A 23,671-nucleotide genomic window follows, 5' to 3' on the forward strand; every position below is an offset into this window, starting at 1 on the left:
GGCCGCTGGACCGACGATCTACGTAAGATTGCCGGTGGTGGCAGGGTTAGGAAACCGGGATGTCTGGCACAAACTTGAGGAGGCCTATGTCCAGCAGCGGACTTCGATAGACTACATATCTATAGGCAATGCCTGCAGCGCAGTGGTAAAAATAATAATTATAGGTATACACATAATAGATAAATACTGTAGTGATTAAAAATATGTTTAAAAAGGTAAAGATAATCTTTAAAGCTGATAATTAGGACATTTGTTTGAACGTGAACATGGTAAAATATTTGTTTTTATTAAGTACCTACTAGCTGCCCGGACAGACTTCGTTCTGTCAAAAGTTAATAGTAATTTTTTTTTTTTTGTATTAAATCCTTCCTTGCCTTAAAGAACATACAAAAAATAAATTAGCCAAATTTGTCGAGCGATTCTCGATTTATGCACTTAACAACATTCATTTTTGTTCATATAGATGAGCTATCTGATAGAAAACAGTGTAAATTTATTTAAATAAAATATTTAGGTCTCATTTGACAGAATCATTAATATAAAGCACACATCCGTAACCGCACAGGACAGCTTGTTTTAAATATACATAAAGTCATTTAAATTACCCAACACGTTGAAGAAATATAAGAATCGTTTAAAAAACTTGTAAATATATGTAGGCACAAACGACTAAACTAATCTATTAAGATTGAAATAGATACGAGTACGAATGATATTAACTATTGTATAATAAACATTCGTCCAGACGTGTGTCAGTGTCTCGTTATCCGCAGATCACGATCTACTTACATGTGACTTTTCAACCGTAGGACGGCGACCTTCAACTCACTCTCAACTGTGACTTTAATTAGTGCATGCACCGTAGCCTGCGGCTGTTTATATGTCACCATGGCCAAAACCTCGCGATAATTCATGTATAAAAACTTGGCTGTATCACAACGAACTATAGTCTTATTTTGACAATCGAAACAGCAACAATGGCAGCTAAGGTAAATCAAAAAAAAAATATTATTTTTCTGAAACTATATAAGAAATTTTATATATCTAAAAATTTGAATCATTTAATGTATATAGTACTGTGTGGCTACGGTACTAAAGAATATAGCCACCCCCTCTCTTCCCGTGGGTGTCGTAAGAGGCGACTAAGGGATAACATAGTTCCGCTACCACCTTGGAACTTAAAAGGCCGACCGATGGCGGGATAGCCATCCAACTGCTGGCTTTTTAAATGCACAGACCGAGGACGGGCAGCAGCGTCTTCGGTGCGACAAAGTCAGCCCTGCGGTCACCAACCCGCCTGCCCAGCGTGGTGACTATGGGCAAAAACCCCCATGAGTTCGAACCTAAAAATAAGGCCCTCAGTTCCCGGCAGCCCCACTATTCCCGGCTACGGCAGCGGCCGTGGTAACGGTGGGGTAGAGGGTGCTAAGAATCACCGGGGTACGGGAGGCTGCCATAGAAAAATATTCCTGGCTACGTATAATGGACGCACGCTACGGTTGGACCATCACCTCACCGAACTTGAGGTAGAACTTAGTCACATTAAGTGGAGCATACTGGGGTTGTCTGAAGTCCGAAGAGAGGGAGAGGACACGATGATCCTGGACTCCGGGCACTTGTTCTACTTCCGTGAAGGTGATGGGCTTTCCCAAGGTGGCGTCGGTTTTCTGGTTCACAAGACTCTCACTAACAACTTTGTGGAAGTCAGTAGTGTGTCGACCCGGGTAGCGTACCTTGTACTTAAGCTCACCGACAGGTACTCCCTGAAAGTGATACAGGTATATGCGCCTTCATTCGTTACCATACATAACCATCCAACTGCTGGCTTTGAAATATACAGGCCGAAGACGGGCAGCAGCGTCTTCGGTGCGACAAAGCCAGCCCTGCGGTCACCAACCCGCCTGCCCAGCGTGGTGACTATGGGCAAAACACATGAGTTCACGTTATTTTTGGCGTAAACTTGTGGAGGCCTATGTCCAGCAGTGGACTGTATAGGCTGTAATGATGAATGTATATAATTTTTTTTCCGTAATTTCAGTTCATCACCGTCCTCTCCTTGGCCGTTGCCGTCTCCGCCGTACCTTTGGTGCCAGTCGCCAAAATCGCGTACGCTGAACCTGAAGCTCCCGCTCACTATGAGTTCCAATACTCCGTCCACGATGAGCACACCGGTGACATCAAACAACAACAGGAAGCCCGCGCTGGAGATGACGTACACGGGTCCTACTCCTTAGTCCAGCCCGATGGTGTCCACCGTATTGTTGAGTACACATCTGACAAGGAAAACGGATTCAACGCTATTGTTCGTTACGAAGGACACCCCATCCCCCAACCCTCGCCCGCTAAGATCGCATACGCTGCCCCAGCCAAGATCGCCTACGCCGCTCCTGCCAAGATCACCTACGCTGCACCTGCCAAGATCGCATACTCTGCTCCCGTTGCCTATGCCGCTCCTGTAGCTAAGGTAGCATACGCCCCGGTTGCCAAGGTCGCATACGCTCAACCCCTCACTCAAGTGTCCTTCTCTTCACCGGTTATCTCTTACCACCACTAGATTTAAAATCGTTATTGTTTTCTAATTTATTGATATAAATAGTTGCAAATAAATTGTTTGTTTAAGATTTATTCTGATGCTTTTCTTAACTACACGAGTCCTAAACTATTTAATATATACAATAATTTCAATCCTTTAAATAAGTGGGAGATAAATTGTTTCTTAAGATTGAGCATGTTATAATATGTCAGTCAGTTAATGTCTCATTGTGGGTCGATTCAGCCTGTAACATGTCACTGCTGAGCGTAGGCCCTTCCTCCACGCAGAAGAAGGAAGGTGTGGATTAGCGGACGAATAACAATTTTATCAGACAAACTTAAAAAAAAATTTCAAGAACCAGATTATATCCTTATCACAATGACAGATAAATTATTTATTGGTCACAAAGGTTGTTTTCTGACAGTTATGATCCTCTACTAATTGCTATTCGTTGACATTCATGATATCTATGCATCCAGTCAATGTCTATTTTATGTAGGTGTAGAATGATTACTAATAGTTTAGGCGTTTAATGAAATACCTTATACCGATACTGGTTAAAGGTTTTCTCTTCTACAAAGGACAAAATGTATCGAAATTTTAAATAACACAGACCCACAGACTATCATTCCTTCGATGATGGTCGTCTTATTTTTACAAACATTTGTTATTAATTTTTTACAAATATGTGTTTCTACGCTAGGTGTTTATTTTCGTCTATCTCCCCATCGCGCTTTGAAGAGCATCTACCTACAATCGTTGGTCCTATTCGTTACCATACATTTTAATAATAATCTTAATTCTTGTCAAGGGCAGTTTCTCTCAAACACGAAGAACCACTGTGACAAATAAAGCTATCCTTATCCTATATCGGAAAAGTGCTCTCGGAAAGCGATTCCCTTACTTCATTCAATTGTATATATATATTTCGTTCAATTATATTGATTTTAATAACATTTAAACATTTATCGAATTCATTAAATATTAGTAATGAGATTTTTATATTATTTTATAAAGAACTACTGGAAGAAGAGACTGACCGTTAATCTATATCTATATATTATATAAAAGCGAAAGGTAATAATAATAATAATAATAATAAAAACTCTTTATTGTACACCAAGAGTGAGCAAAATTACAAAAATAAAAACAGGAGATAAGTACAAAAGGCGGCCTTATCGCTAATGAGCGATCTCTTCCAGGCAACCTTTGAATAAAGGAAATGGTATATATGTAGACAGTTTAGGTGTACAGTTTTACCTAAACATATACAATATATTTAAACAGATAAATAATGTAAAAAAAAAAATAATAAAAAATTAAAATAAAGTATATGTACCTACATGGCATATATAAATGGAAAGTTGTAATAGACATACATAGACGTATATAAAGTTAATGAATTATTGTGACAAGATTCAAAGTAAGGACAAGAGGAAAGGTCACTCACTCATCACGAAATCTCCGAAACTATAACACCTACAAATTTAAAATTTGGCAGGCAGGCTCCTTATAAGACGAAGACATCCGCTAAGAACGGATTTTACGAAACTCGACCCCTAAAACGGGGGTTGGAAGTTTGTATGAAAGTCCTATGTTTTTGAAGTAAAAGACTTGAAATTTAAAAAGTATGCTCTATAGACAGTGAGGAGGTGCCTAAATAATGTATTTTTGAACTCTCTGAACTCCCTTTTTTGGTTAAAACGGGGGATGGTAGGTTGACACACTCATCACGAAATCTCCTAAACTATAACAGCTTCAAACTTGAAATTTGGCAGCTAGGTTCCTTATAAGGCGTAGACATCTGCTAAGGACGAATTTTATGAAACTCAACCTTTAAGGGGATAAAACGGGGGTTGGAAGTTTGTATGAAAGTCCTATGTTTTTGAAGTAAGAGACTTCAAATTTAAGAGAGACTTTATATATAAAAGAGAAAGGTTACTGACTCACTCATCACGAGAACCCAAAAACTGCTGGAGGGTCCATCCATCCAGGATGGACAAAGATGAAATTTGGCAGGGGGGTAGATTAGTTAGTAGACGTCCGCTAAGAACGGATTTTGCGATATTCCACCGCTAAGGGGGTTTAATTGAGGCTGATAGTTTGTATGAAACATATATAGCAGGGTCGGTTTAAAGGAAAATAACCGCGTTTGCAACCCTTTATGATCAAGAAACATTTATATTGATCACTTATAAGTAGTACAAAAAAAAAAAATTTTTTACAACAATAACAATATTTTTTACCCCTGTCGTCACGGAGTCACGGAGGAGCGTGCGTTACGCTATTACGTGGCATATATTTACGTAGTACCATATTAAAAACTAAATTGCATGCAGTGTATTTTAAATATATTTACACTACAATACTGTATTATTACTACATTGTTTTATATCACAATTCTGACGAATTCAACGAACCATTTTGTCCACGCGACGCGCGCTTCACGCGGGCGTAGTCGCGGGCAACACTTAGTCGATTATAAAAAAAAGTGTATGTGATAGATTTCCTCAAAATCTACTGACCGAATTTTTATGCGGTTTCACCAGAGAGGGCTTCAAGAGGAAGGTTTACGGAACAGCTAAGCCGATTTTGATGAGAGTTTCATTGGAAGTTTGCCAGGAAAACTTTATGACACACTGATTTCAACGCGGGCGAAGCCGCGAGCACAGCTAGTATTATGTATAAAATTACATGATACTGACATTTTAACTAAATACTACTAAATTCAAATAATAAAATAATTGTGATACAATTGATTCAGTAAAATACCAAAACTGTAAAGAATACCGATCAAGCAGCAGTGATTTTATAAGTGATCTTTATATCAGGAATGTAATAGAGAAAAATTATTGAAAATCGTCAAAACTTACATATAAATATTTATCCAATTATACTAAGCTAAAGCAATTTATCAAGTATCATCGCAGTGTTCCTAATTGAACAAACGTGTATTTATCACTAATGTTGACTCGATAATGAATAAAAATTGTCCTAAATTTAATGATGTACCTAGTCTAGAATACTTTGAATTAAAAATACCTGAGCTGATTCAAATGACTAGTTCTGGTTAAAAAAAAAACCAATAAAGTTACCTATAGCTTAACTCTGATTACTTACCTGTTTTAGATTTTTTTTTTATTGATAAGTTGACTATCTACGAGTGACTACATCAATATATAATAATAATAATAGATAACGAGTACGGCAAATAGAAGTGCCAAGTTTGTGTAAAGTTTGTGTATTTGCTTATAAAACTCCGTGGTATGCTGCAGTTCCAGGAGTGGGATAGTTAAGCTGTTGTTATTAGTTTATACTGTTTACCATCTCAATATTTTACCCAACCTTTAAAATAAACCTAAGATAAATTAATATTGTAATAAAATAAACGAGAAGACAAAAGGCACCGTACCTACTCTATTAGTTGATAAAATTTTAGTATAAAGCAGAATATTTCCGGCATGATATGTAAATTGACTATAAGCTAATCAAATGTTTTTAAAAGCTTTATAACAACTTTATTTAGAAATATACCAAACTTTATAATTTGGAAGTGTATCACGTGCATGTAAGATGTGATGAATGTAAACGTGTGACAATTTTTCAAGGATGTCGTTGATAGGCAGAACAAATAATTTTATAAAAATATTTCTTTAACGTATTGTTTAATCTTTTAGGTATCGGCAGAATATCAACTAATTTTATTTTATTTTTTGTTCGTGATTTTTCTTGATCGATTTGCGTCCATCTAATAATGTATAATACTAAATGTTTAGTTAGTTCTAAGGACATCACTACAATGAAAACGAAAGTAAATATTAAATAAAATTTATTTATATCTATTCATATCACATAAATAAGGAGCAGAGAAACGTATGACTAGATTTTTCAGTGCTGATAGGAGATGGTTGGTGAAGAGTAGGTCACATGGGTGAGAGGTGCAGAATAGGCCGCTCTAGCGATAGGGGCGGCATAGCTGATGGGGGCAGAGTAAGCTACCTTGGCAGGCGCAGTGTACGCAGCTTTAGCGGGAGCTGGAACATCGATGGGATGTCCCTCATAACGTACAACGGCGTTGAATCCGTGCTCCTTATCAGCGGTGTACTCCACAATGCGGTGCACACCGTCAGGTTGCACCAGAGAGTAAGAGCCGTGCACGGTATCACCAGCGCGAGCCTCTTGCTGTTCTTTCACATCTCCGCTGTGACCATCGTGGATAGAATACTGGAAGTTGTAGTGGGCAGGTGCTTCGGCTTCAGCGTAGGCAATTTTGGCAACAGGTACAACTGGTAACCCGAATGCGGCTACAGCCAAAGCGAGGATGGCAAAGATCTGTAATTATAAAAGATAAAAAAGATTTTAGTCACGACTTTCTTCAATCAATGATGTATACATTGTTATTACTTATTTTTTTTTAATAATATAAAATATAAAAAAAAGAGATATAAATCACCTTAGCAGTCATTGCAGATGTGGTGAATGTCGTATTGTGAATGTAATTATTGTGACTCAGATTTCACTTTTATACTGCAGTCATTGCGAAAAAAATTTAACACTGTGACACTTTCCAATTTTGATAAAGCTTTATTTTTATTAAAGGGTACTAAAACATTTTGTGAATAGCTCTTATGTTCATTGTACGAAACCAGAGACAATAAATAATGTCAACTATATCTCCCTAGGAATCAGATGATAAGTTATTTCTTTAAATTCAAACCGAAAAATCGCTTAACAAAGTAATGTTTCATATAGATGATAATCTTCAACTTTGTAACTGAATTGAAACTTTATTTAATTAAAGCTTACAATTATCTACAATTGATCAAATGCCTATTCTTCTCTAAAAAAAGGTAAAACTATCATTTTAAGTAGTAAATAAAACATATTTTTGAATTATTTACTAAATAAAAACCATAGCATGCAGCTTAATTTCAATTTTGAATACAAAAAAAAACATAAAATGTAATTCTGTATCTGTTAAGATTTTCATCTCTTAGAATTTTCTAATTATCTATTAAAGCATTTATACTTATACAAATAAGCGAGTACTCTGTGGCTACGGTATAAAGAATATAGCCACCCCCTCTCTTCCCGTGGGTGTCGTAAGAGGCGACTAAGGGATAACACAGTTCCGCTACCACCTTGGAACTTAAAAAGCCGATCGGTGGCGGGATAACCATCCAACTGCTGGCTTTGAAATACACAGGCCGAAGACGGGCAGCAGCGTCTTCGGCAACGTTGTGACTATGGGCAAAACACATGAGTTCACGTTATTTTTGGCGTAAACTTGTGGAGGCCTATGTCCAGCAGTGGACTGTATAGGCTGTAATGATGAAATAAACGACCATAAATTAATATGATCTTTATGAATCAATGAAGTAGTTAGGTAAAGTTTGATTAATGAAAATAGGATAACATTGAATTTCAACTCATATACCTAAAAATGTCGATTTTTTTTTTTCTGTGACTTCTTACGACGTAAAGTTACGTTTCTTTCGAACGAGGTGCAATGGCTATTTGTTTACTAATACAATATGCCTGCTTGACAGTTTAATTATGAACATAGTCTAGTATATTCCTGCAGAGGTCGCTAATATATACCGACAAAAAATGTATAACCGAACAAAAAAACCGGCTCTCCACATATTAGTATATATATATATATATATATATATATATATATATATATATACTAGCTGACCCGGCGAACTTCGTATCGCCTAACACAAACTTTATCGTATGGTATTAAAGTTCAAATTGACTTTTAAGTATTATCACAAATCTTTTGTATGGGAGTATAGAAAAGTGTTTAGACTTTTTCAGGAAAAAAAAGTTTAGACTTTTTCAGGAAATTTAAAATTTTTTTTTTAATTTTTCTCTCCGTAAGAACCATCATCGTACTTCAAGGAATATTTTAAAAAAAGAATTAGCGAAATCGGTCCAACCGTTCTCGAGTTTTGCGCTTAGCAACACATTCAGCGACTCATTTTTATATTATAGACTAGCTGACCCGGCGAACTTCGTATCGCCTAACACAAACTTTATCGTATGGTATTAAAGTTCAAATTGACTTTTAAGTATTATCACAAATCTTTTGTATGGGAGTATAGAAAAGTGTTGTTTTTAGACTTTTTCAGGAAATTTAAATTTTTTTTTTAGAATTTTTCTCTCCGTAAGAACCATCTTCGTACTTCAAGGAATATTTTAAACAAAGAATTAGCGAAATCGGTCCAACCGTTCTCGAGTTTTGCGCTTAGCAACACATTCAGCGACTCATTTTTATATTATAGAATATAGATATATATATATATATATATATATATATATATATATATATATATATATATATGTGTGGATGGCGTGTATATATATACACACCATGAGGCTAGTATATGGTATATATCTATATATAATATTAAAAATGTACACCATACCAACTTAAAATTACGATTTCAAGGGCAAGATCAGTTTATGCTGTCAATATTATTATTTTTAACCGACTTCCAAAAAAGGAGGAGGTTCTCAATTCGACTGTATTTTTTTTTATGTATGTTACATCAGAACTTTTGCCCGTGTGGACCGATTTCGACAATTTTTTTTTTAATCGAAAGGCGGTGTGTGTCAATTGGTCCCATTTAAATTTGTTTGAGATCTAACAACTGCTTTTCGAGTTATATCTAATAATGCATTTTTACTTGACTCTTTTTTCGTCGACCTACGTCGTATTATACCGCATAACTTTCTACTGGATGTACCGATTTTGATAATTCTTTTTTTGTTAGAAAGGAGATATTCTTAGTTTAGCATGATAAGGAAACCAGGATCTGATGATGGGATCCCAGAGAAATCGAGGGAAACTCTTGAAAATCCGCTATAACTTTTTACTGGGTGTACCGATTTTAATAATTTTTAATTTAATCGAAAGCTGATGTTTGTCATGTGGTCACATATATTATATTTATTGAGATCTGATAACTACTTTTTGAGTAATCTTTGATAACGCGTAGTTACTTGACTATTTTTTCATCGATCTACGTTGTATTACTCGTCGATGTAATTGAAGTCGGTTTTTTTTCGTTTGCGAGCAAACACAATTATTATTGTGATAAGCTTCGCTATCATGCAGACAATATATCAACATGGAAATTTTATATAATATTTTTGAAGTTAAGCTTCTTTATGCACGCTTAACTTGAAGAGTAAGCTGATGAATGCGTGACGAAAGCGTTACGAAAAGTGTGATCGGGCGAGGCGAACGGCACAAGAGAGTGGGGGGCGAGCACACATTTTCTTTCTCTCTTTCTCTCATAACCAGTTAAGTTTCGTATATCTATGACACAGTGCAGGATTATTGTGAAGGCCTGCCGCTTAAGGAGTTTTCAGTCCTGTGGTCGAAAGTACACTCGTTTTTGAAGTAAAATTTCTTTACACACGCTCGACTTGGGGAGTAAGCTGGCGAACGCGTGACGAAATTGTTACGAAAAGTGTGATCGGGGCATCGGGCTAGGCGAACGAGTTAAACGAGTTGAGAGGGAGATATACGTTAGATAGAAAGAGAGAGACTTATGTTTCGTAAGTTTTACTTCAGTCGTGTGATCTAAAGCACACTCGCTTAAGTTTTTTTTATAAGGTCTTAACATTGATATTTATTTTTGATAATGTTATTTAATATAAAGCACCCGATCGACCGAGTTTTGCTGCAAGTTAAGGACAAGTTAATAAATAATCTAAGTACCTTATCATGGCAATAACATAAACATATTGTAGAGGCTGAAAGTAATTTTTTATTATGTTTTAAGTCAATCTTTAACCATGGATTATAGTCATAAAATAAATAAAGATTTATTGAAATAGGAAATAGACAATCTACATACGGAATATTAAAAATATGTGTTGAAAAACTTAATTGTAAAAGAAAATAATACCTAATTTTTATATTATTTCACTCCAATATAATATTACTAGTTTAAACAATCGCTCTAGGGTAGCGGTGTGAGTAGTTGCCTAAAACACCGAGGCTTTGCGGTTTCGATTTCCGCTCGGCTTGGATATATGTTTGTACAAATATTTCTTTCTGGTTTGGATGTCTGTCCTTGTGGGTCTCCCCACCGTGCCTCGGAGAACATATTAAGCTGTCAGCCCCGGTAGCTATCATAAATATCTGATAGCGATCGTTTCTCATTGTAGTTCACTACTATCCCCTATATATACGTAAACCCGTGGTGGAGCAGCGTGGTGGATATTGAAGCTCCAATCCTTCTCCTACATGGAAAAAGAGTCCTATCCGTGGGATGTTAATAGTTGAATGAGATATAATTATATAATACTTTACTGGACAATACATAACAGCTATTAATTTGAATATTAATTACACTAGTGCCTAGATAGCGCAGATGATTTCGCCAAAATCATCTAGAGTGGAGAAGACACAAAGGACCTCAATAAAAATTTGGAGACTGCAGAAATAGCATTGGCATTGTTTTTTTTTTTTTACTTTTTTACATAAATTTATTAGACAAAAGGCGGGCTTAACACCACAATGTTGACAAAATTGCAAAAAGGATAAAAATTGCAGATATTCGACAGGGATTTGATTGACTTACTTTTAAAAGGCAAAATTAGTTAAAATATATTTAAATTGAAAAATAAATCTTTTCAAACTAAAACTTACGAGATAAAAGTGGCCATAAAATTCAAATAAAAATAATTTATGCTTGTATAATAAAATAAAGTAAAATAAATAAAATAAGCAATTTTAAATATGTCCGTGCATAAGTATAAGGCATTGAGCTCTTTCAAACCGGTACTGATAATTTGCACCTTGTGAGTTCTGATGTATATGACTAGACGTCCTTTGTGGTTTTACCCGCGTTTGGCTTAATAATCGTCAGCTTGGTTGGTATTCTTGTTTCAGCCCTCAAGGGAATTATATTTCTATCAATAAAAATTGTACGTCCTAATCTAAATTTTTGCAATGCATACGTAGATATCACGTATAGATTACGAAGCACTTACAGACTTGTCAATATTATTTTACTAATTGACAATTAAATAAAATCTATATATTTCAAATGATACGTAGAGATTTTTATTTAATTTTTTCCACATCTACGAGATTTTTATTTATTTATTGGTGAAACATTTTAATTAAATTTTTATTTATTGTAAGAAAATCAACTTTTAATTTGTATTTACTACGAGTATATCCCCATATACAAAAGACTAACAAAAATATTACTTATTGTATGATTAGCACAAACATCCAACAAATATCGTCATTTACTTGACCTAGAGTGTCGTAAACTGGGATCACATCTGCCTTGGCCTTTACATGATTTTGCCTGCTGAGTATAACGTAACCACAACAGGAACCTGCTGTTGAGACCACTGTGTCATTCCATTGCTAAATTCATGATTAATGATATGTCAAACAAACGTACGGTTCACCTGGTTGTTAGCGATTACCGTAGCTTAACACCAGAAACATCGCAAGCGCGTTGCCTACCTCACATCTTACTTACCACAGGAACACAACACTGATTGAGAGCAGTATTTTTTATCTGTGATCTTCAGTAAGGTCAAGGTACACACACGGTCGGGCTGCTCCAGATTTTGAGCAGGATATTTCCTGCTGTCGAGTTGGCAGACGAGTTGATAAAAATAGCTGGTACCTGCTGGCCGCAAATAGCTCAAGATTGAGACACATGGAATTCCTTAGATGAGGCCTTCACTCTCTATATTATTATCTAAATATAAACAATTTTTTCTAAAATATGTGTAATTAACATCATTATTTTTCTTTTCTTTTTTTCTCTAAACTATGTATGTATTTTTTGCGTGGAATAAAAAGCTTTATTATTTATTATTATTATTATTATTTGCTGCTGTGCCCTACTTCAGCTAAATGATATACCTACATAATGTTCACCAATGCTCTCGGCATACAGAGGTTCCGTAAGAGAACTTTAAAGAAACATACTTACGAGGAGACAACGTGTATCATATGAAATACTTCAAAATGTAATGTACTTTATTTTTTTTATTGTTAATATTTTTTCAACCTAAAAATTTCGATTTGATAATGACACGAGGCTGTGTTACTAATCTTAAGGCCAAAAGGTAGCTTACTTACTGACATACTCTTTTTATTTTTAATCTGGAAAAAGCCGTAAAACGGCAAAACATTAATTAAATAACTTCTATCTACGTATGCGATTTAAAAATAATTCAGTTAAAACCATTAAAAAATATACTTACGCCGAGTTGCACGAAAAGAAATTAAAATTTAAGTAGTGATTAAACTAATTTAATCGCAAGAATTATATGAAATTCTTGTGATTAAATTAGTTTAATCTCTACTTAAATTTTAATTTTCTTTCGTGCAACTCGGCGTTAGCTTATTAATTCCACTCATGGATACAAAGCGGGTGTAGGTAATTTTAAAATTTCTTTTAACGTGTCTTTCTTTTAGGATTTTTCATTTTTTTTTTCTTCTTTTCTTATTATTTTTTAGGATTTTCTTTAGGATTTCTCCTATAGGACGGAGGATTTTTCCTTAAGAAATAAAAGTACTACTACTTTTTAACCGACTTCCAAAAAAGGAGGAGGTTATCAATGCGACTGTATTTTTTTTTTTTTTTTCTTTATGTATGTTACATCAGAACTTTTGACTGGGTGAAGCGATTTCGACAAATTTTCTTTTAATCGAAAGGTGGTGTGTGCCAATTGCTCCCATTTAAATTTATTTGAGATCTAACAACTACTTTTCGAGTTATTTCTAATAATGCGTTTTTACTTGACGCTTTTTTCGTCGACCTACGTTGTATTATACCGCATAACTTTCTACTGGATGTACCGATTTGGATAATTCTTTTTTTGTTGGAAAGAAGATATCCCAAATTTAGTACCATGATAAGGAAACCAGGATCTGATGATGAGATCCCAGAGAAATTGATGGAAATTCTTGAAAATCCGCAATAACTTTTTACTGGGTGTACCGATTTTGATAATTCTTTTTTTGTTGGAAAGGGGATATCCCTGGTTTGGTACCATGATAAGAAAACCAGGATCTGATAATGGGATCCCAGAGAAATCGAGGGAACTTCTTGAAAATCCGCAATAACTTTTTACTGGATATACCGATTTTAATAATTTTTAATTTAATCGAAAGCTGATGTTTGTCATGTGGTCACATATAAATTTTATTGAGATCTGATAACTACTTTTTGAGTAATCTTTGATAACGCGCAGTTACTTGACTATTTTTTCGTCGATCTACGTTGTACTACTTGTCGATTTAATTGAAGTCGGTTTTTTTTTCGTTTGCGAACAAACACAATTATACGAATTACGTTTAAATGTTAATAAAAAAAAGTAAAAAATACATCTTCTTATATATAAAATTCTCGTGTCACAATGTTAGTTACAATACTCCTCCAAAACAGCTGGACCGATTTTTATGAAATTTTGTGTGCATATCGGGTAGGTCTGAGAATCGGCCAACAGCTATTTTTCATACCCGAAGTTACAAGAGGGGGGGGGGTTAAGGGAATTAATAACATATATGGCAAAACAACGTTTGCGGGGTCAACTAGTAAAATTATATAAATATATTTGACACATTGGTTTATTTTTGTATGGTTTTAAAAGTGGATTATTTTAAAAGGATAAAATTGCTTAATTCAAGTAGTTTTCAAAAGCTTTGATTTGTCATTTTACAAATTAAAATGGTACCTATTTATTTTTATTATATTTAGTAATGTATTGTTCCCATTCGTAAATATTTTTCCCATTTGTATTAATTTTTGAACAAAAAAAGTCTTTTGATTTGATTCTTAATGTCTCAGAATATTTTCCGAGACTTGGACGACTAGGTATTAGGTATTTAGTTAAGATATTTTGATTACGATTACAGTGGTAGAATGGATATACACACACATATATATACATATATATAGTTTTTAAGAAAACAACGTAGTGAATCTTAAACAAACAATTTATTTGTAACTATTTATATCACATCAATAAATAAATTATCTTAAAAAAGGTAATCGCTTTTATTTAGTGGTGGTAGGAGATCACGGGGGAGGAGAAACTGACTTGGGATAGGGGAGCAGAGTAAGCCACCTTGGCTACGGGAGCGGCGTAGGCGAACTTGGCAACGGGAGCAGCATAGGTAATAGGAGCAGAGTAGGCTACCCTGGCCACGGGAGCGGCGTACGCGATTTTAGCAGGAGCAGCGTACGCAATTTTGGCTGGAGCAGGGGCGGGAATGGGGGTACCCTCATAGTGTACGTTAGCGTTGAATCCGTTGACCTTGTCAGCGGTGTACTCTACGATGCGGTGAACACCGTCAGGTTGCACGAGAGAGTAGGATCCGTGCACGGCATCACCGGCGCGGGACTCCTGCTGTTGCTTCACGTCACCGCTGTGATCATCGTGGACAGAGTACTGGAACTCGTAGTGAGCGGGAGCTTCGGGTTCAGCGTACGCGATTTTGGCAACTGGCACCAAGGGAATGGCTGAGGCAGCCACGGCCAGAGCGAGAACGATGATGAACTATGGAAAAAACATTTATTTTAAAATACAATAAAATCTCGAACATCACATAAATTGGGTTCTCAAATATTTGTATGAGTAAAAACTTCTAGTTGGGTTATATATTCCAATATTATCTTATTTGTTGTTTTTGTAATTAGTTTAAGGATTTCTTTAAACTAATAAATGCTTAAAATATACATAATAGGTATGGATACTGAAACAGTGCAGATAACCAACCTTTGCGACCATTGTGATAGTTGTGATTGTTCAAGTGCGAATGTGTTACTCAGAGACAAGTTTATGATTTTATAGCTATTACGTCGCACGTTCGTATGGTGACATGTCAATGCTTCAAGCTATAGAGCAAACATTAATAGTTTTCGACGAAGTCAAGGCCAACATTTTACTCGAAATACTAGTGTCACGTACATTTAAACTATTACAGGATAATGCCTTCGTTAATCTGTATGTGATGTATTTTTAGTAAAAAATATTACCAATTACTTCAGGAAGTCTATCATCAATGAGTTGTTTTGATCTCAAGAAGCTGTAACAAATATCACTTTTAGATGTGGCGTGCTTATGAGTCTCAAGGACATAGGATCTTAATTAAAGGACGGAGAAATCAGCAACGTTTACAAAAATACTTTAAATTAAATTATTACCTATCTTCTTGTATATAAAATTCTCGTGTCACGGTGTTAATTAACATACTCCTCGGAAACGGCTGGGCCGATTTTTATGAAATTTTGTGTGCATATCGGGTAGGTCGCTTTCACCGATAAGGCCGCACTTTGTACCCTATGATACTCTGTTAAAATCAATCTGATATGTTTTATTTCTGTATTGGTGTCCAATAAAGTGTATTGTTATGTTACCGCTTTCATACTTGCGTAATTTATATATGAATCATCATCATCATTTCGGCCTATCGCAATCCACTGCTGGACACAGGTCTGCATAAGTTTGTGCCAAAAATGGCGTGAACTCATGTGTGCTGCCCATAGTCACCACGCTGGGCAGGCGGGTTGGTGACCGCAGGGCTGGCTATGTCGCACCTAAGACACTGCTGCCCGTCTTCGGCCTGTGTATTTCAAAGCCAGCAGTTCGATGGTTATCCCGCCATCGGCTTTATAAGTTCGACGACACCCACCACTCGTGCACCTACTTTACAATGACAGTACCTACCAACCACAAATTGGCGGAGAGAAGCAATTATTATATTGAATTCATGCGTTATATATTTTTGAAGATGATTGTCACTTACGTACACATATGTGTAACATACAAGCGCACAGGACGAACACTTTTTTATTTATATATGTTACTGTTTACAATATGTTATATTATATATATGTAAAGGATAAAGTATTGGGAGATTGCGCTGATGTATAAAAAAAATTTAAAGCTACAAAAATGATCAATTAATGAGAAAATTTCCAAAAATATCCTTTTTTAAACTATAAACAAAAACATTTATTAAAGGCAAGATATATTATGCAATACGTACAGAGTCGATAGTCTAGTATTGAAAAAATGTAACAGTAAGGCTCTGGGCAATTATTTTATTTTTCGTGATTTATAGCGAAAATTCCCTGGTTATTGACACCCATCCTTTTAAAAAAAGCTTCTTTATTTTCATGTTTTTTTGGTTTCCCTTAATTTAAATTTTAAATTGTGGTCGAATATCGAGATCTGGGCGACGACTAGTTTCAATAAAACTTTAGGGTATTATTCTTCTATATTACGTATTCTATTCCCATTTTAGTATTCATTCACATATAATATCTTAGGTCGTTTTCCAGCTTGATTTTCGAACTAGTCATAGCAATGCGACAGCATATGCAAAAATTCTTATATATATGAATATTTAATTTTAATTCGAAATCGATCAAAAGCATATTAGTAAATACTATACATACATATATCAATACGTGAAACAAATCTTTGTATAGTTCGCGTCATGTAAAAAGAACGCTGAAAGAAACTGGAGGGGGTGCGTTTGCGCATGGGTATACTCGCGCACAAGTACTACTGTTTTATTTTTTAATTAGGCTTTCACTCGCGGCTTCGTATAATGGTTATTGGTAGGTTACATTAAAAAATACTAGAAATACAAATGCGAATAATTCGGACTAAATAAGTATAATAATTATCACTTTACAAAATCACAATTTTTTTTTAAACAAAAGCAATAACAAAAATTTTTAGTTATTGAAATGTCGTATTCAAAAATAATAATTATCTGTACTCTCGATATTCGTATCTTAATAGTTTTTATGTGTTTAAAATGATAAATTGATAATTGTTTTTTATTGAAATAAATAGTAAATGGAGAATTTTGTCATTTAAAACTTTTGTGCGCGATAATAATTTGAGTCGACGTCGAACTGTCAACCGCTGTCAACCAATAGCACACCGGCAAGCATGCGACAGTGATAAACACTCCCGTCCCCCTACCCCGTACCACCAAATAGACCGATAAATCGCTTCTGCGCAGCTTCAAGGCCAGCGTTCTTTTTACATGACGCGAACTATACCTCTTTTTACGAAAATTGCGCGGACGGAGTAGTATGAAATTTCGCACACTTATAGTCTATATAGAGAAGGAGTGCAGAATGCTAATATCTTTTTTAATTATGCATAAAAATACATCAAATCTATAAATAAATAAAAAAAAAATTAGGCATGCTACCATGTATTTGACACACACGTAAGTATACTCTTTTGTTTAGACGTATAATCTTTGACAACAGAACCATAATAATGTTCAAGCTTATAATCTATATATCTAAATAAAATTGGAGTGTCTGTTTGTAATATTAAAATAACCGCTTTTTACTAAATGCATATAGTTACAATTATAATTTTTGTCTGTCTGTCTGTCTGTCTGTTTGTTCTGGTTAATCTCTGAAACGGCTGAACTAATTGTGACGGCACTTTTACTGGCAGATTGCTGATGTAATAAGGAGTACTTAAGTTACTTTTATTTTAGAAATTTATTTATTTTATAACTCTGAGAACTGGTTCCATTTTGCATACATACGGACAATTGGTTTGGTCATTACGTAGGATCAGTAAGTTGAAATGGTATTCGGCTGGTCACGTTTATCACAAGACGGATGGGCGATGAAGCAGATGAGTCTGGGAGACCACGTGTTAGCAAGTATTATAGGACGTCCTTCGGCCTGCTAGACCGATGATCATCGGCGGAGATTAGAATTAGGCTTACAAAAAAACTGAAACGTTTAGCGCGAGCTTAAGGAGGCCTAAGTCCAGCATTGGGCAGCAACGGGTTAAAACGAAGCAAATCAAAAACGTACAAACTGGTTTCAATAAACTACTATTATATAAATCGCTACAATTGTCTCAAAATACCATATTATGGTTAAAAAAAATATCTTTTTAGTTGTAACCGATAGTAAAATATTAAAATTAAAAATCAACAAACTTTGATATTTACCATAGTGTTTGTTTTGAAAAATTTACCGACCTCATAGATTTGGATGTAGAAGAAACAGTTTGAACTAATTGTATTAAACAACTATGACATTGTACTCTTATTGACTCACGTATCTTTTGGAGACATTAAGTTAGTCTAACTTGAACAGCGATGTTCTGTGTGGCTACGGGTGCTGTGTGGCTACGGCACTAAAGAATTTAGCCACCCCCTCTCTTCCCGTGGGTGTCGTAAGAGGCGACTAAGGGATAACAAGGTTCCACAACCACCTTGGAACTTAAGAAGCCGACCGATGGCGGGATAACCATCCAACTACTGGCTTTGAAATACACAGGCCGAAGATGGGCAGCAGCGTCTTCGGTGCGACAAAGCCAGTACTGCGGTCACCATCCCGCCTGCCCAGCGTGGTGACTATGGGCAAAACACATGAGTTCACGTTATTTTTGGCGTAAACTTGTGGAGGCCTATGTCCAGCAGTGGACTGTATAGGCTGTAATAATGAACAGCGATGTTGCTGAGTAACGCCTACCTTGAAATAAAAAAAAAATAAAAATAAAAATTGCATGTTTTTAGAATAAAAAAGGACATGGATTCAAAATCCCGTGGATGTATATCACTTGTATAAAAAAAAAAAAACAACTATGACAATAAAAAAGTGTAACAAGAACGCCACATCATTATAATACCAGGTCATGACGTCATGTAATAATGTCACATTATATCATACCGATTTTTTTCAATGAATTAGGTAGGTTTTTTTTACTAACTCAAAAAATGTTACTGGTAATGTTTAATTCGCATAACTGTCTACATAAATTGATGGCGAAAAAGGCGCTCGAATCTTTTATGTACATACTGTTATATATAAATAAAAAATACATAATAATGCTAAGTAATTCTTGTGATTATGGCACAGACAGTGTTCAATTAATAATAATAATAATAATAATAATAATAATTCAAGTAGTGAATATTGAATATGACGTTGACATTAGATTAGGTATTCATGTTTTGTCATATTCTAATACCCTATTTTTTTAATAAACTTTTGGAGTGACAATAGTTGAGTCTGAATTTATATTTTTTAAGAAAGCTATTTTATTATATAGTAAAGGTATTATGTATTGGCTAGTTTTCTATCCGTAATAATTATTAAGTCGGTATATACATTACAATAATTATTAATTTTAATTCACATTGTATTAATTCCAGACCCTTAAAAATGAGCAAAATCGACCTTACCACAACCAGTTTTAGTTACCATGGTCTAGATTGATCGCATTTCTTTTCGTATTTTTGAACCGACCGACATTCCATATTGTGCAGAAAACTCGAAATAACAACATACCCTTGCAAGTAAACGCCCTTCTGTTTGATTTAACCTTTCCCTAATTTTTAAATAAATATTTTAACCCGTTTTATATTAATTAAAAGTCAAGTAAGGGTTATTTACTTAAACATTGATGTAAGATCAGCAAGAAGAAACTTCCAATGGTGAGAATTTTTAGCAATTTTTGAACTGTACCTTAATTCAGCTTGTGTCATCACTATACCTACACCTAGTCGAAATATGTCCCTTCATTTAAAAACTATTTAAGATTTTATTTTATCTTATACAGCTTAACGTCGAAAAAGCTCATTATTATAGTTTTTATGTATATTTACGCAAATAAAAAATTAAATCCTAACTGTATATAAAATAACCTGGGTGACCGAGCTTAGCTCAGTATTTTTAGTAAATTGTGTTTTTTGAAAATCATATTTAAATACAAATTACATATTGATAAAATATGAATAATATTTTTCGATTTTACTGACATAATAATAAAAAATATGAACTGTTTACTTAAATAAAAAATCATAAGAGCAATTAGAAAAAAAAAGGAAAAAAATAATCGATCTTGAGACATGGGATTTGGACTTGGATTGGAGGCATAAAACGACATTTTCTAAAAATAAATCTTAGCTATATCCATTTATCGCCCCGAAATGCCCTGCATACTAAATTTCATTATGTATATATATATATACAAGAATTGCTCGGTTAAAGGTATTAGATTACACTTATTACACCCAAACAAGACGAACCCGTCGTATTCTTTAAAATAAGTAACATATTATTTTAAAGCCTTATTACGCTTGCCAATTGCCAGCGACAATACAAATAAACCCAAACGGTAACAAATACTCATACTATGTAGTTTGGAACACTGTGAAAATTACAATGCTGACACTTTGGAATGCAAGTCAGCTAATACATTATATCATTTATCATAAATCATAAACGCTTCACACTCAACGGCCCCCAGTAGGATTTTCTCCTGTGTCGGGAGTCCGGAAACACACAATACACAATCACAATCGCACAGATCACGACAAATATCTATATGGCTAATACGAATATCTGCCGCGAGTGGGAATCAAACCCGCGACCGCCAGCGCAACAGCCAGTGCCGTGTCCGCTGCGCCAACGCGTCGTCGATCGTGGCCTATATACGTCAGTGAATAATTATTGACGTTATAATTGTTTGTTTAAGATAGGTTTGATAAATCTAAGAACAAGCAAATGCCACTGAATTTTTTTTAATAAGGATAGTTTATCAAAGATTAGAACTTATTTTGCCTGACTAAAATTTTGTGTCCAAGTTTTCTTCGGTGTATTTCGCGGTGGAGCGCAAAAATAATTTCAAACAAACTTTGTACTTAAAAATTTAACAATAGTAGCCTTGATCTGAAACTAATATATTTTAGTTATTATTTAAGTATGTGTCCTGCATAACAGGTCGCCCGTTAAACTTATAGTAACGTTACCTTATTACAAAAAAATAATAATAATATCCTTAGTAATTAAAATATTATGTAATATATAATAATCTAATGAGATATATTCAATCTTAGTTTATTTTCAAATATTCATGCGTATGCTCTAAACACATACTTTTTCACGTAACAGTAGTTTATACCTACTTATGTTATACAAACAGTTTAGTTATGATAACAATAACATTGTTACTAAAGCCTCGAATTAACAGAATAACAGATAAAATTAACAGATATATTGTTTGAATATTAATTCAATTTACGTCAAATATAACTTGATCAAGGGGTACAGGTAAGCATGCAGAAATATAGTATAAATCATACCAAACGACAGTTCTCAATTCTAAGTGAAATGTTGACCTAGACCTCGCCGACAATTGTAGCTTTTGGTTTATGCTTGCGCTATAGCTCGAAGCACTGACATGTCAACTCACGCGAACGCTATAAAACCATAAGCAAGTCTCAGAGAAGCACATTCAAATTTGAACAATCACAACAGTCACAATGGTCGCTAAGGTAAGTTACCTGAATGTTAAAGTCGCAACAAATATTTTTTTCTACAATGACTGAACTAAAATTAAACAAAATATAAACTTCAAATTACTGGGAAAGGCATCTTCCACAATTAAGAAAAGAATTGATGCTTAATCTATCAAACTGCTTCACTGGTTACGGGTTAGATTATAAAGAGATGCACAAAAAATTTAGACTAGCAACAAATATGAGTCTGTACAATTAATAGTATATTCTCCGACAATAAGTAGTAATGTAAGCAATAAATGTCATAGTTAGTGAAACTTTTATCACCAATAGATTAAACAATCGTTAGTCGCCTTGATAAAAGAGATCTAAAGTACAAGATGCCTACAAATTAAATATTTTATTATAATAAAGTATTAATTTTCAGTTCGTCATCGTTCTCGTGCTGGCCGTAGCAGCCTCCGCTGTGCCTTTGGTCCCCGTCGCCAAAATTGCATATGCTGAACCCGAGGCTCCTGCACACTATGAATTCCAGTACTCCGTCCACGATGAACACAACGGTGACGTGAAGCAACAACAGGAGTCCCGCGCCGGTGATGCCGTGCACGGATCCTACTCTCTCGTGCAACCTGACGGTGTTCACCGCATCGTAGAGTACACCGCTGACAAGGTCAATGGATTTAACGCTAACGTACGCTACGAGGGTACTCCCATTCCCGCCCCTGCTCCAGCCAAAATTGCGTACGCTGCTCCTGCTAAAATCGCGTACGCAGCTCCCGTAGCCAAGGTGGCTTACTCTGCTCCTATTGCCTATGCTGCTCCCGTAGCCAAGGTAGCCTACTCTACTCCTGTATCTTACGCCGCTCCCGTTACTAAGATAGGCTACTCCGCTCCTGTTTCCTACGCCGCACCTGTCGCCAAGGTAGCTTACGCTGCCCCTCTGGCTCAAGTCAGTTTCTCTTCCCCCATCGTCTCATACCACCACTAGATTAAACTAATTTATTTTTTAAAGTTTGCCTATTTATTTGATAATATGATATGAACACTTGTAAATAAATTGTCTGTTGATCATTTATATTGTTGTTTTTTGTTTCAATTCAGCATTAAGAGTCTCTAAAATAGTATATAGGTACACTTTTAAGGTCTAGATCTAGATAACGTATTTTTTGTCGCTGTAAGTAGTTTACCTTACTCCACGCTACTTACATGCGCGTAAAAACTTCCAATATTTAAACGAAAGTCTGATAATTTACATAAACTACAAACCGTCATAACATATTATATGTATGACGTCAACTTTGTCAGCGACCAGCTAACTGTGGGGAGTCATATGGGGAGGCAGGGCGCGGGTGGACCGCACCTGAATTATTCATAGAACCGCATAGTGATTTCATCTCATTGAATCGAGCTGCTGGCGACCGTGATTACGACAACGATACCTCCGCTTGGCCGACTTGAACAATACAGCTTGTCAACTAACACCGATAAGCATCAGTACTCGAGATTCACGAACACACATTTTTTCACATGACATATCATGTCTGTTCTACGAATAGGTATTACATTATTATTATATCGAATGACTTTAATCTAGAAAAAAAAATTAGACTGGAAACGAATCAAATTTTTTTTTATGTATAATAATCAATTGTATCCCTAAAATATAATAACATTGTGTGGAAGGCAGATATCTACATTTTAATTTATTATATTTATTTACGTGTAGGTATAACTTGATTACTTATATATAATTATTTAGAATTTAAACTCACAGTGGTGCAATAGATATTTTTTGTATTAAATAAAACAGAATTCAATTTATTATGAAAGTAAGCTTC

At 35.0% G+C, this 23,671-nt stretch overlaps 3 protein-coding genes across 3 annotated transcripts; 2 read left to right on the forward strand and 1 right to left on the reverse strand.

The window, feature by feature from the left end:
- Window positions 1-951: 951 nt before the first annotated feature.
- Window positions 952-2,625, forward strand: LOC123659140 (cuticle protein 8-like). The gene is made up of 2 exons (XM_045594397.1): window positions 952-989; window positions 2,039-2,625. Exons 1-2 carry the CDS (start codon window positions 978-980, stop codon window positions 2,552-2,554), a joined length of 528 nt encoding a protein of 175 aa, XP_045450353.1. The 5' UTR covers window positions 952-977; the 3' UTR covers window positions 2,555-2,625.
- Window positions 2,626-6,347: 3,722 nt separating this feature from the next.
- Window positions 6,348-15,355, reverse strand: LOC123659138 (cuticle protein 18.6-like). The gene is made up of 3 exons (XM_045594395.1): window positions 15,311-15,355; window positions 14,660-15,091; window positions 6,348-6,865 (listed from the first exon to the last, which is right to left on the reverse strand). The coding sequence occupies exons 1-3, from the start codon at window positions 15,320-15,322 to the stop codon at window positions 6,422-6,424; spliced, it is 888 nt and encodes a 295-aa protein (XP_045450351.1). The 5' UTR covers window positions 15,323-15,355; the 3' UTR covers window positions 6,348-6,421.
- Window positions 15,356-21,825: 6,470 nt separating this feature from the next.
- Window positions 21,826-22,912, forward strand: LOC123659139 (cuticle protein 8-like). Its single transcript, XM_045594396.1, has 2 exons — window positions 21,826-21,869; window positions 22,261-22,912. The coding sequence occupies exons 1-2, from the start codon at window positions 21,858-21,860 to the stop codon at window positions 22,819-22,821; spliced, it is 573 nt and encodes a 190-aa protein (XP_045450352.1). The 5' UTR covers window positions 21,826-21,857; the 3' UTR covers window positions 22,822-22,912.
- Window positions 22,913-23,671: the final 759 nt, after the last annotated feature.

The sequence above is a fragment of the Melitaea cinxia genome, chromosome 13 (assembly GCF_905220565.1).
Source record: "Melitaea cinxia chromosome 13, ilMelCinx1.1, whole genome shotgun sequence".
NCBI lineage: Eukaryota > Metazoa > Arthropoda > Insecta > Lepidoptera > Nymphalidae > Melitaea > Melitaea cinxia.